Source organism: Eptatretus burgeri, chromosome 3 (genome assembly GCF_056783735.1).
Source record: "Eptatretus burgeri isolate ZD-2024b chromosome 3, Ebu_testis_v1, whole genome shotgun sequence".
NCBI lineage: Eukaryota > Metazoa > Chordata > Myxini > Myxiniformes > Myxinidae > Eptatretus > Eptatretus burgeri.
This window is the reverse complement of record NC_140963.1, coordinates 19,993,450-20,008,484: the sequence shown is the minus strand read 5'-3', so window position 1 is coordinate 20,008,484 and position 15,035 is coordinate 19,993,450. Positions and strand designations below refer to the sequence as shown.

At 39.1% G+C, this 15,035-nt stretch overlaps 1 protein-coding gene across 1 annotated transcript in view; it reads left to right on the top strand.

Annotated features, from left to right (window-relative positions):
• LOC147029497 (uncharacterized) overlaps nt 1-15,035 on the top strand; it is a 164,297-nt gene that overhangs the window by 19,791 nt on the left and 129,471 nt on the right. Inside the window, exons 3-12 of the mRNA XM_085872555.1 lie at nt 2,081-2,097; nt 2,463-2,498; nt 3,843-3,896; nt 8,189-8,299; nt 9,162-9,227; nt 11,936-11,980; nt 12,078-12,131; nt 12,484-12,537; nt 12,951-13,004; nt 13,950-14,003. Coding sequence (XP_085728681.1) covers nt 2,081-2,097; nt 2,463-2,498; nt 3,843-3,896; nt 8,189-8,299; nt 9,162-9,227; nt 11,936-11,980; nt 12,078-12,131; nt 12,484-12,537; nt 12,951-13,004; nt 13,950-14,003 — 545 coding nt within the window. The remainder of the gene's footprint in view (nt 1-2,080; nt 2,098-2,462; nt 2,499-3,842; nt 3,897-8,188; nt 8,300-9,161; nt 9,228-11,935; nt 11,981-12,077; nt 12,132-12,483; nt 12,538-12,950; nt 13,005-13,949; nt 14,004-15,035) is intronic.

The window sequence follows — 15,035 nt, the reverse complement described above, 5'->3', positions numbered from 1 at the left end:
TTTCCTTGTAAAGTGCATTTCCTGGAAAGATTAGGCTTGAAATTATGTTGTTGTTTATGACCAGGAACAATTACTGTTGGCCATAAATTCGAGAGAAGTCTCTATGGTGATGCATTGCAGAAATTGCAGCATGGTCAAAAAGCAATTAACATATTGTGTATTAAATCGTTTACAAATGTACTTAAAGGATCTTTGAAAGACTTATGTTTAGGAATTAATTGATTTGATTATTTGTGGAAGCATTCATGTATTGAAGAAACTTCAACTAAATAACAGTTTGTAACAGTCAAGTTATCTTTATGGAGGTAACCACCAACGTTTTGATGTGTAATATTGTCTGATCTTTCATCAGTGACAACGAACAATAACTTGAATTAGTCAAAGATTTCAGGCAATGAATAGCCACTCATATATGTTATCACTTTTTCATAAGTGATTGCAAAATAATGATTCATCATGTTGAGATCAATAAAGCTTCAATTTATAAAATTGTTGAGTTCATGTATATGTTTAGCCTTTATGTTTTGCTTTGACTTTTATAATCCTTCCCCTTCCCAATTCTATCCCTTCTCTGCTTTACTCCGCACACGCACAAGCACTCGCACTCGCACTCGCACTCTCACTCTCACTCTCACTCAGGTTGTGTGGTTTATTCTCTTTGTGGCTCTGTTGGCCATTTGTTGCAAAATACGTTTTGTATGAATTGCCATGTTGGGGTGAAGATAGAGAATAGGCTCTGAGGGTATAATTGTCTTTTTACACTTCTAGCTATCCTTGTATTTCCTCATGTAAGTTTGTGAAAGGCAGCATCTTGAAAATAAATATAAAAATTCACAATGTCTTATCTCTCCTCCTCTGCCCCCACTCATCTCTCCTCCTCTGCCTCTACTCATCTCTCCTCCTCTGCCCCCACTCATCTCTCCTCCTCTGCCCCCACTCATCTCTCCTCCTCTGCCTCTACTCATCTCTCCTCCTCTGTCTCCACTCATCTCTCCTCCTCTACCCCCACTCATCTCTCCTCCTCTGCCCCCACTCCTCTCACCTCCTCTGGCCCCACTCATCTCTCCTCCTCTGCCCCCACTCATCTCTCCTCCTCTGCCCCCACTCATCTCTCCTCCTCTGCCCCCACTCATCTCTCCTTCTCTGCCCCCACTCATCTCTCCTCCTCTGCCCCCACTCATCTCTCCTCCTCTGCCCCTGTACCTCCTCCGACTTGTTTTGTTAATTGAAATGAACTCAATATATCCACCTTCTCCTTCCACAACCTCTTCGTATGTATGAATTTTCCATTTATATAATTACTCAATGTATTCCCTGGATATGTGTTCTTAACATTTTATCACACTGTGTGATTCGGACTTATTTAAACAAGAATGAGAGTGCTTAGCTTTGTGCTTTGGTATGCATTGAGCCTCCACTTGTGCTTGTGTTTTTCTACCTTGACGTATGCTTTGTTTATTGTCATGTGCATTTCACATTTGAATCAATGCCTGGAGAGGTACGAGTAAAAGTATTTGGTAATGCAGCTTCCTTGATCGTTACAAACTGATTTATCGTCCAGATTGAAAGAAGTTGAAGCACAGGAACCTGATGTAGACGTTAAAGAATACCGAAGACAGGTGATGTGTATGTAAAATGGTGGACTTTTTGAAACCCTCTGCCTCCTTCCGATTTCTCTTGCTTTCCTGCCAGAGATAAGTATACGTCAAATACGTTTCTGGGTAAAGATTCTTCTGAGTTACTTCCTATTGCTCTTACATTTGAAGTCGTGGGTAGCAAATTTGGAATTTGGCCTGGGTACCAGCACACAATGGCATACCTTCGTGAGAGGTCCACAAATGAGTCACATCAGACAGTCCTGCTGGTTTTGCAGCCCCTCCAACAGAGTTCCGCAAAACCGCTCAATGATGTAAAACGCGATCACACTACCTCTGAGGTATCCTATCAGTCCAATCCATAAGTTATGTCCCTCTCCGCCACCCCCACCTCCCCCCTCCCCCATTGTCAACCTACGTTAATATTGCATCACAAGTTTTAAAAAGCATGTGATTACACCATGTTTTGTTTTTCTCTTTTTCAGCCACGATACCAACTGTGGTAAGTTGCATTTCGATGTCCCTCACGAGATAAGCCTCTCGATCGCTTAACCACGATGCCTTTCTTAATTGTAACTGCAGAAGGGAAGGTGCAACATGAGCAGAGCACTTAAATACCAATGCAATTATCATTGATTTAGGCTTTATTATGACTTTTCTGATAATTTACCTTGAGCACCTCCGACTTTGGGACAACTTGTAAATCCGACAGCTGTGTCTTTACTGTGCTGTTGAGGATTCATCTTAGACTTCCTGGAAGTTGTTTTTTTTCCTCCAACATTAAATGATAATAATGTGTGACCTCTTAATTGTCACAGCCACAATATTTCGACTCTGTCCTCAGGAAATTACGGTGTCTTTTTGCAGGAAAATGGCGACCTTGTAGGCCCTGATGGCCCAGCGGTGAGTTTGTGACTTGACAACCCCATGCTCTTGCACATTTAGTTCACCCCATCCCACTTTTTTCTCTGTCTTCTCCTGTTGGTCGCTATCTCCATTTGTGGGTTTCAGAAGGTGTAACTGAGTCCTCCCAGGACTCAAAGTATCCACCTCCATTTCCGTAAAGGATCACCTTTCATGGACCAAGTTGTGAAGTTTTGTTGTTCTCAAATTTTTGTTCTGAGGGTTATTTTCAGTGTTGTCACTGAACTCCAGACAAGCTTCCAGTTGTAGTTCGTTTGAAATAATATTCCCCGGATTGTTTTTAAGATCCCAGGAAGCTTGTTATTTATCACTCCCGTTGCTCCAACTATCACTGGCAAAATGTCGGCACTCTTCACCTTCCAGGTTTTCTTCACTTCATTTTTAAGATCTTGGTGCTTGGTCATTTTCACATGTGCCAGGATCTGAAAGATGAAGCCGACAGAACCTGGAAGCTGAATAGCCTCGACATTGTGTCAATGATCTCGGGTGTGTGCGTGTTTGTTTGTGACTTTGTGTGAATGGGTGTATGTGCGTGCATGCGTCAGCATGTAGACTATTGTGTGTGCATGATCATGTGTGCACATGTATGTACATGTGTTTTCAGACACATACATGTATACATTCTATGCATTGGTAATTAATACATTGGTCACATTCATTGTTTCACAGTAGAGTAATTGTGAGAAAACATTGAGGTTCAGCCCCATGCACATTTTTGAAAACAGATTTTCGAGAATCACGGGTAGGTATGAAATGAAAGGATGTGATGTGATGTGATGTGATGTGATGATTTATGCAGATGTGAATAGGTAAGTTGGCATGTGAGGGAAGGATAGCTCGATCAGCCCTGACTTCAGAAGTATAACTCCGATGAAAATCCCATTCCTTGCATCGTTTCAACGCATATAGTGTTAAACTGATGTAATATTCGTGACGGTATTTATTTATTTTTCCTATTCAACAGTAAGTTTGCTGTCATGTGATGCTATGTTTGTGAATGTTATGAACACCACAATGTAATTTGCATTTTGAATAAATATCAGGCATTTATTATATCAACAGCCGAGGAAAATTTCATTTGTACATCCTTCAGTCTGACACCTTTGCATTTAACTGTAGTGGTACACCTTCATGATATAGTTCTGTTGTCCAGCTCTTTTGATTGTGTTGTTGTTGTTGATCAAATTATATTTATTTGGCACTTCTTGTGCGTACAAACTCTTGAAATTAAACGCCTGAGATAGTTTCTACTTCTAGAGACAAACCAAACCAGGGTAAGAGCATTTGGTAATCTGTATCACCTATTTATTTGCCTTTCCACAGGGCAGGAATGGAAAACCAGGACCCAAAGGTTCAGCTGGGCCCAACGGGGATCCGGTATGTTGTTCAGGGCACTCAATAACGTGTGTGTGTGTGTGTGTGTGTGTGTGTGTGTGTGTGTGTGTGTGTGTGTGTGTGTGTGTGTGTGTGTGTGTGTGTCCGTCCATGTGGTTCATACTTTATTATCCAATAATTATAAAACTGAGAAATGATAGAGCCCTTCATCCACCTCTGCTTCGTGGCCTCCACTACAGTGTACCGTGTAACGTTTATGGCAGTTGTTGCTTCCAAGATGGAGAAAAAATATCTTTGGAGGAGGATGCATTTGGCTCTGAGATCTTGGAGTTTCCTTCAGTTGGAGTATTTCAACCCAACCTGTAACCACCAGATCAAGTATCAAATATCTATCGTTTTGGTGACATATGCAATTCTTAGTGGATTTTAATCTCTACCGAACTTACCATCATGCCTTTGCAATTCAAAACTGCTTCGAGCTTCTGATATTTGTAATATACGATGGCAATTTTTAGATATATCTGTACTTTTTTCACACTGTAAAGTTTTTGAAGCAGACTGTTCCTTAAGTGGCTGAAAGAGGTGACTGTCACAAAATGACAGACCTGAGCTGTAAGGTGGACAGTTTAGAACCTCTCATCCAGTCTGTGCAAGTGTGAGAGTGGATACATTTTCTGTTTGAGGCCTGGTATTGTCATACCACAATGCAACGTACACCACAATGAAGCATTCCTGGGCTACTGCCTGTAAATTGCATTGTGAACATTGTTGCTTATAAAGAGGTTGCTGCAATACTGGGTGTTAATTGCTCTCACACTCTCAAGGGAATCGGCATGGAGCAGTCCATTACCGTCTCGAAACACTGTCTAGCCAATGGTTTTCTGGCAGATGTCAAGGTCTTGAATTGCTTGGGTTATGCGGTAGCTGCTCTGGTGCCACTCAATGGTTGACCGCTTGCTTTCCAGTGTGAAAAAGTGCTGAATTCAGGTCTTCTGTGAATTTCGACCAGTTTCACGTTCTCATTCAATAAAAACTTGATCATATGCATCGCTGTTTTACAGTTGATAATATGCATACACTGCTTGCTGCCATCTTGGTTCTATCCAAAATACATTGCATTGCAGCTTCCTCTCCATGTGCTGATATAGGGCAGGGTTTCTATTACTTGGGGGGGGGGGGATCTTTCAGCTGTTTCCTCGAATGAAAGGGAACTCTCCAATTAAAAAGTGCAGGTCGACCTCAAACCAATCTTTTACTCGACTGGATTAAAAATTGGCTTAAATGCCTTTGTCTTGCAAATAATATATATGCACTTACTTACCCAAAGGCCTGGGACAAGCTGTCCTTGTAGCAATTGCCATCATAAGTATACGATTCAAGTCATGAAAGTAAAGCTTGTTATTGGGTGGGTCCATAATTGCCAATTTTGTGAAAACGAGAGAATGAGAAATACAAGAGCATGACCAACTTAAGGTTCTTGTCGAGCGACAAAGACTCAAAAGTCCAACATTTCACCGACAGGGTGACTAATCAAACTCGGTGTGAGTATATCTACAAGATGAAAATATGTTTGTCCATTAATCTAATGGAATGTAGGTGCAAGCTCTTTAATGAGCTTTAGGCAATTTAAAAAACAAAAACAAGAGAAAAAAATAATCTGATTGCAGGCAGAAGGCTGGACACATTTAAAAGTGATGAAGTCTCAACTCCATAACGGTCATAGTTCCCCCACACTGGGATAAACTTGGTCAGAATGATAGAAATGGAGAATGGAAATCCAGAGGTGCAGATGTGACAGAAAAAGATGCAGATGACTCGCTGAATTCTATATTTTCCAAACCTGAAGCTGTATGAACCTTCCACTCTGCACCAGATATATTCAAGAGACGGGTATCTCGACCCCACTTCCCACACGTGCAAACAAAGAAGCGTTTGTTGAATATATTTATTGGAGACTAATCAACTGTTATGTGACTCTGTCTGCCAGGGCAGTAGCCTTCATGTAATATTCGAATGTCTGTTGTCCTATTTGGCAGCAGTACAGCTCGGCCTGGGCAATTGGTGCCCATACGTTATAAATGATGCTCCCAGATATTGCTGTCAAACCCACAGCATCATCATACATGTACAGCTGATCCCACCACTATAAAAGCCGAAGCAGGATGTGAACCGAGCAAGTGATCCACAAATGATGGCTATTGACAAGGTGACAAAATAATAAAAAGTTCACTGATTGAGGTACATAGTCTCTGACAGCTGATTATATCATTCTTGGATGGAACTCTGTTAGCTCGTGCCTCTGTGACCCTGGACTTTTTGTTCTCGAAATATTGAATGTAAAGTGAAGTTAACGAAACTTTCCCTATACACATTATTGCTTTTTTTTTTTTTTAAATGTCAGTGTGGTCATGCACCTTAAAGGAAGAAGCATTGCATTTAAGACACTTGACGTCATTAAAGACACTTGAGTTATGGGTCAAAGGCCAACATAAAGGTGCTGAGCAGAGACGTCTTTAAAACAGGTGCAGACATAATTCAGGATACTTCTGCCAAAAAAAGAAGCAGAAGTGAAGGGCCTGCAGCTCTTGCAACACCGATAGGTTGAGGATCTCTCTGTTTTCTCGTCCTTATTCCGAGGTCTTGCTCCTTCTGCCCTTTCATTCCTCCATCTTTCCCCAGTGCATGTTCTGCCAGCAACACCCTCCTTGTGAAACTCTTAAAATCCAGACTCACTGCTCACTTCCATTCCCTTGTTCCCTTTTCATTCCACTTGTAGAACCTTACTCACTCTGTTAAATATTTCATTCCTACCTGAGCCTATTCCAAAGTTCAATCACACTCTTTGCTCCAAGGCTTCAAGTTGGTGGGGTACCATTACCTCAGATCATCCCCCATGTTGCTCCATGATCTTTTTAATCCTCATCCTCCCCCCCGCAACCCCGTACCTATCCACAATTATTTTGAAGTTGCTGTGTTTCCTTCCCTATTCTCTCCTCCTCTTCCTGTTCATCCATCACCTTGTTGAGTCCACGTATTGTCCCGCTGCCTCACCTTGCTCTTCCACAAACCTAGACTTTGGATCGAAAAAAAAAAAAAATTAAAATCTGCTTTCACATTTTCATCACTTTTTATTTTCTTTAAAAACCAGATTGTGCATGAGAAGTTTGAACAGTTAACTGCATGCCTCCAGCATCTAGCAGCCTCCTCCTTACAGTTTGGGAAACTCCCATGACGATTTATTCAACTGTCATGTCACTTCACACGGGAGTTGCGAGATGTTGCTTTTACCATTCAATAAACTTTCATTGATCTGCCATTCTTTGAGATTATCTAGAACAAAGGTTGCACGTCAACCTCAGGTTGCATGCAACACGGCATTTCCCATTTTGACACATATTTTGGCACGTCTGTCTTCTCGGTGTTACCTCGACAGAAATGATTCACTTCATCCAGTTGTGTACTCGAAACACAATGTCTGTGCGTGAGTGATTAGCATTGAGTGGAAGGAAGTAATGTTCCATCAACATCAGCAGATATTTTTTGGAAACTGTACAATAATAATTTGTTTTTTTTTCTGACCGATTGATGGAAGCTCCATTTTTACCTTCTGCCGATGACGTGCACGTGTAAAGAGCAGGGCAAGAAATTCCTCTATTGCTCTTATGAAGGGTTAACGCCTGAAACGTCAGTTTCTCCTTGCTTCCCACGATGGTTAGCATGCTCTGATCAACGTCCGGTCGATTTCATCCATTTGCTAAAACATCAGCAATTCCAGCATAACTTGTTGGCCATTGAACAGTATTTCTCTAAGTAGTTAATATGTTGAAATGTGATTTAAAGGTTTGGACTTTATTGATATTATTACTCTTGGAATTGAAAAAACTAGTCTCTGCATGATGGACTATAACCTCAAGGCATTGTTCTATCATTCTGTACGTTGCTGAGGGATTCGAATATAGATGTTTCGTCAAACATTGGGGTAATGTGCATTGTGTAGTCTGTAATGGCCGAAATATTGTGTGAGCTAACGGTGTTAAAGAGCCTTACTATGCTGTGTTCATTGGAGGTTACTTGGTCATCAAATCCTTTGCATCAAATTTACAATCGGTAGTTTTAATCTGTTGACCGAGTCAAATCTCATTTCACTTTAAACACGGTCAAAGAAATGGACATCACTTGAACCCTTGGAGAAGAAATGTTTCCTCAATGAACTTGTATTTGGGTATTTATTTATTTACGTATTTTTCCCTTATGGCAGTTGGTACGAGTTATTGACAGTTGTATCCTGTCAAGACCATAGTTCATATTTGTGTCTTGCTGTCTGTTTCCTAAAGGGAACTCGTGGCCCAAATGGATACCCTGGCACACCAGGAAGGGATGGCAGCCGGGGCAGACCTGGACCTCCAGGTCCACCTGGTCCCTCTCTCCCCTTCAACTTCAATTATGTAAGTTTATTTACATTTACTAGAGCTTGCTTTCTGCAATGTATCTGAAACAAACTTTCTGGAGGCAGATTTGTTCTGTAACATTCTTTGATTCGATAATTGCTTTATATGCACAGGGTTAACGTATCATGTTTGTATCAAAATATTGTTTATAATAATATCAATATCAATGTATTGTTTATAATGTATCAAAATATCTACATTGGGTGTTGTACTTTCAGGATAAATATGCACATTCAAATTCCTGCTGTGTGCTCAAGGGGTTTCTAGAATTGCATACACAGTACCAGCGAATAATCCGTCCACAAGGATGGGTTTATTCCACGTGAATTACTGATAGGTTAAACCCCCCAGAATTCCGGATGGGATCATTCTCCCAGAATTACGGCCAGTTTATTTCATCTCGAATTACGGATGGGTTAATTTCCCCAGAATTGCCGTGTGTTAGTATGACCAGGACAGTATTACGCACTGGGAGTGGCGCTATGCCATGCATTATGAACGTAGAAATCATTTGGGTGCTCCAAAACCCAAAACCTCCAGGACTGAATTCCTAATGTCCCCAAAACCTCCCTGGGCACCCCTCCCCCCAGGTACAACCTCCAGTTTCTTCTTGGGCAACCCCACCTCTTCCCCCCCCTCCCACATCCCTTTCCCGGTTGCAACCACCACTTTGCATCTCATTCTGTTCCGTGGTTCAAGAGTGCATAAAAGTCAAACAAACAAACAGGCACTTCTTGAACTTCTTGAGTTATAGTATGGTTCATATCTGAAGCAATGCCTCTGAATTAATATTTGGAAAGCAATATAACTTTTGTGAAAGTTTCATGTTTTTCTCTCTCTCTCATCATCCTTTCCTCAGAATCGGGCTCAGATGCATGGTGGCTTTGATGAGAAGTCTGGTGGGGGATTTCAACCATCATTGCCTGTAAGTTGCACAAACCTTGCAATTCAGTCACATTGTAATTTTGGATGTATTTATTCCCACATTTTGCATGCAATTCCGCAACCAAGGATTCCACCAACTTTTTTTTTTAAACATTCAATACATGGTACGCCTACTTTTTGTTGTTTCCTTGATATTGCTTGCCAGTCCGAAATTTAATGTAGTTAATCAGGGGGAAAAGGTAAATTTAAGTGAGTAATTCACATTCAATCTCATGGACAATCAGTTTGTGTGGAGAGTAAGCATGTGCAGGACAGTGTGTGAGAGGTGGAACTAGTGACAGTTTAACTGTGAAGAAACCCATAAGGTTCAAACTTTAAGTAAAGAGTTCAAACAATGCAGCTTAAAACTTGGGACATCTTTGCTGGTCTTCTGGGTTGTATTTAACTTCCAAAAAGGTCGAGTAATACACCACTTGCCTCTGTCTTAACTTCATTGCCCACTCAATTGAGATATTTGCCTTTGGAGTTTGCAGTAGCTCCTGAGATGAATGAGTCCTGTCGTGCTGGACCTATCAGAGCTAACGATCATGTAGAGCGAGACATAGAGAGGATCGACCGGGTATTACCATCAACATCCAAAGTTTGCTGTTTCCCACACTGTTGTGTGGAGGTCAATTGCTGAAGACAGCATCTGTGATTCATTGTTGGCAACATCCAGCGTGGTGGGGCTGAGGTGGTTAACGCTTATTGACCTTGTCCCGATGCCTCGCATTTTGTCCCCCGAACTGCAGCTATGCAATGAATACCGCAATACAGTTAATATTTTTGAAGTGTCCGATTTCACACTGGACTTCAGGGTAATCCTATTTTTGTAGTTCATTCCATCTGAGAATAGTTTTCCTCGAAAGTTTGTCCAGAGCGATGATTTCCAAAGGGTTGCGTAGTTAATTACCTCCAATTATATTTCTCAAGATTAAATGCCATTTCCAACTTTTATTAACAATTTATAAATTTATTTGTAATTAACAACAATTCTGACTTGCTTTGAGAAGGAAAAAATAACAACTGTCGATTTCGTGATTTGCATTGTATTTCTTTATACAGATCGATAGAATTGTCGATTCATACCAAAAAAATATCTATTTTTGAAATGCATATCACCTCCTTGGTGCCAACAGAATTCATGAAATAAGAAATAGCAATTCAAAATCTCTGCAGCAGCCTCGTTGCAAATGCAATCAAATGAGAACATTGACCATAAACTGTTTATATGAATCATTTGATAAAGAAGCCTGGTGTTTGCTTAATGGTTAAGGTGGTGGGCTTGGGATCTTAGGGTCCTGAGTTCAAATCCTGCTTCTCTGTTGAATTAATTTGAGGTGGGGTTGACTTAGCCTGTCATCCTTCTGAGGTTGGAAAAATGAGTACCAGCTTGCTGGGATGATCAAGCCATTCGATTATCCTGCATCAGGGTGGCAACCCGTCCAGGAGTGTGCCCAATAGCCCAGGAGACTGCTTTGGCAGCACCGATGCTCTGTACAGAGTATGGTCCTGATGGATGGATGGATGGACCTTCCACCATCCCATAAACTCTCACATGACTCCTGTAAATCATAGTGCTTCAATCCCCCAAAAATGATTAATTTCTTCTTTTTTTTTTTCTGTTTTTTGTTCTTTTTTTCTATATCTTCAGCAGCAAATGATGCAAACGTTCTGAGTTGTGGCAAATGCAAAAATTGACATTCTGTTGATGATTGAACATTTCTTTACATCAAAGGGGGTCAGTGACTCGTATTTATTCTTTTGTTGGTTTTGCTTTTTTGCTCATGCATGTATTTAATTACATGCTCATTTACTTGGAGGAAAAGTGATGATTTAAAATCAATTTTTTTTATACATACCATAGTTTGGAAACGTTATACCGATATGCTTTTTAAAAAAACTAACTTCAGAAATACAACTGCTCTGTATTGACATTTAAAGAAACTTCCTCACCACCTCTCCTTTTTGCTTTTCCATCATCACCACCACTTTTCCCTCTGTTTACAAATTTCATCGCTCATGGAACACATTCCAATTTTAATAGCTTATCAAGTAAATTGCACACACACACACACACACACACACACACACACACACACACACACACACACACACACACACACACACACACACACACACACACACACACACACGACACCTACCTTTTACTTTTCATTCTTATTCACTCTTCTTTTCAGACTTCTCACAAGATTCTTATTGAAATATCGTGAGCCCTTCCTGCCGTCGAGTGCTATTTTGTCGTGTAGCCGAGTGCTTCGGTATATGTTGTGTACTCTCCATCATAATGCATTTCAACAGCTGTCTGAAAGTTGTTAGTATATGGTGATTCTGTGGTGAGGTGTTATACGCCGCTGTATTTTAGTAGAGGTGAGTGTATATAAAGCGCATTATTGTGAATAATGTTTGACGGGTTTAAAAAGAAATTAAATCAGGGTATCGATAAATAATAATCATTAATTCATGAAGATTTAGTGTAAGAGGTAGTTAGTCGTTTGTTATTGTGCAGTGGTTGACAGGTGGGATGATGATGTGCATCTGATGAACACCATTTATATTATGTGTAGGATTGCTTGGTATTGGATATGTGGATAATACTTTATGATTGTGATGATAATGTGCAGTAATTTTTGTTGATGATATGTTCCGACAAAGTGAATGCTCATATTTTCCTTTATTCATCCCCAGGGTTCACCAGGGCCCCCAGGACCCCCTGGCCCTCCTGGACATCCGGTAAGTTTATATTACTGTGAACATTTTGAAATAACTGGATTCATGAATTGATCATAGCTCGCATACCTCATCAGATGAATGTTTTGTGTTGCCACAGGGTCCGAGTGGGTTACATGGTATTCCTGGTTATCGTGGTGAATCTGGTTCTCCTGTAAGTATCACACTCAGAGAATGATTTTCATCCAGTGAGATTATCTAGATGGGTTAACGATGCTAAAAACATGCAATAATCTTGCATGTGGCTTAAAACCCAATCAAAAACATTATTTTCAAAAATAATCAAACCATAACTTCAACCCATCAGCTGCTGGCATTGGCCATTCTACACCTGGACGGATATATGAGGTTCAAAGGTTGTTACACGAAGCATATGTTTGCACTGTGTGTGAGATGTTTTCAGGGGAACTCTGGTTTGAAATTCCAGAACTTCATTTACTGCACTAACTTAAATGGTTTGCATCGCTGTCCTCATTCATCATAAATGTTCTATTTCTGTGCCACAGGGCTCAAGGGGTCCCACTGGGCCGATTGGGAATCATGGTCCTCCTGGAGAAGATGTAAGTATTTGAATGTTTGTTGTTTGTATAATCAGGTGTTCATGCAGTATTGATAAGACTTTCCTTTAAAATATTGATGAAAAACGTGCATCAACAGTTGCATTTCCTTTGTAATTTCAAGCTTCTGAATGTTTGAGCACGATAAATGTGAATCCCACAGCAAAGTTATTGAGCAGCAGTACCTTTTTAGTGGGCTTAAGGTGACTTCTTATTTGCGGAGAACTATTATCCTAATTACATTTTAATATTTGGACCAACATTAATGTTTCTTAATTTTTATCGAATCATAACTTAAAATTAGTTTGCCTTTTGAATAATGTCGCAAAGTGAAGGGCATTAAAAAAAATTGTTTTGCATTGCAACTTCGTGTATTTCAAAATTTGTAATGTGTTCTCCACTTTTTATTTCCTCAGGGTAAACGTGGCCGCCCAGGTACCGCTGGTGACAACGGAATTGTTGGTCTTACGGTATGTCCTTTAAGGCTCACAATTGTTCAGCCCTTGGATGTAAAAGGCCTGAAAGGCTTGTAAAGGCATAAGTTGTGAATCTGCTCAGCAATGACTATTGCCACATTTAAACAGGCCACTGTTGTAGTGCTTATACACCAGATTCGGTGGCGTAATGGTTAGAGTGTCCCATTTGAGTCGAGGAGGTTGGTGGTTTGAACCCTGGCCAAGTCCATACCAAAGCATTAAAAAATGCTATGTGCTGCTTCCTTGCTTGATGCTCAGGATTTTAAAGGAAAAAGCACGGACATACAATGCTGGGAATGCAATGGCAAACCACCCAGTATAACCCTTGCCAAGAAACTGCTTCTGCAGCACCAATGCTCTGTAAAGAGTATGGCACATCAAAATAGGTGCTTAAATAGGCTTGCAACAACGAACACATCAAAAAAGTAATTGCAGAAATAATCTAATTGTTTTATATTGATCATAACTTTGCAGTATTTCATGATTAAAACAAATTGTATCGATAAACATGTAATATGATAACCACATAAGTTTGAATTGTTCCACTTGAATAATCATCATCATCATCATCATCACCATCATTTATTATCTTTGAAAGTGCCTTATGCCCTTTTGGCCGACAATAAATACCTAACAATTATATAGTACCAACTAACAGCATCATCATGAAATGTATTAGTGCCTGTATACTAGCATTTTATATAATATAACGTAGTATTACTTATCATATTATGAGAGAGAATGTATTAGTTACAGTTTCCATGAACTCAGAAAACAACACTGTATATCAAATTAGTTTTTCTTAAAAATTAAACACCTTTCATATTTCAAACCCCAATATTTAAACAATCATTAAAATGTAGATTAATACAAAGAAACAAACTGTTACCACAATGTTTGCTTGTTTGTTTATACCTTCTTGCCTTTGTTCTTTTTTAGGGTCCTCGAGGGTTCCCAGGCAGATCGGGCTTCCATGGTGCTAAAGGACACAGGGTAATCTTATTGCTTCTGTGATCTTTCTGAAAAAAAAGTTTATGAAATCAAATGTAAATTATTTTATTAGCTTTTTTATTTATTTTTACTCTGTGACCTCCATTCTAAACTTGAGGGGATATATATATATATATATATATATATATATATATATATATATATATATATATATATATATATATATATATATGGCTGCAAAAGTAGGTATACAGTAAGGATTATACCAGTATTATAATAGTGGTGCGAGGATTCATTTAAGACTAGAATTCATTTAAATCATTAAAATCATTATTACCATTTTTAATATTTTTATTATTGGCATGTTATTATTGATATGCTTGTATAATCAATAAAATACGTTTTGTGCACACGTTTTGTTTTTCATTACTGTATACCTACTTTTGCAGCCCCCTGTATATATGTATATGTATATATATATATTTATATATATATATATATATATATATATATATATATATATATATGTATATGTATATATATATATTTATATATCAAATGTAATTATAATTTATCATCATCAATGTGATGAATTACAGCAGCTGTTCCAAATAATATCTTTGTGATATTGAGTATAGGTATTGGATGAATTCCAGTGAATATTATGAATACATGAATATTTTTTGACATCTACAGTGGCTTGCAAAAGTATCGCCCCCCCCCTCCCTCAAAAGTTTTCCAATTTTGATGCCACTTGAGCTTATTTCATGATGCTTTCAAATCAAACTTAATATATAGTCTTTACAAATTACCCCAAAGTGATAAAGCCAAAAAAATGCAGATAAAATGTGAAGATGTTTGATGAACAGAGAAAATCAGTTGATTCTCAGTTGCATAATAATTCAAACCCTTTACCTAATTTACCCTAAATCACTTCAGGAGCAAAATATTTGTTTGATAGGTTATAAAATAAGTGTCATGTTTCACCCGTATGAAATCAGTGGTTTAACTTAAAAATTAAGCTCCCCCACTTATCTAAGCTCAGGAGTTTTGAGGTGAAACTTATTTGGTCAA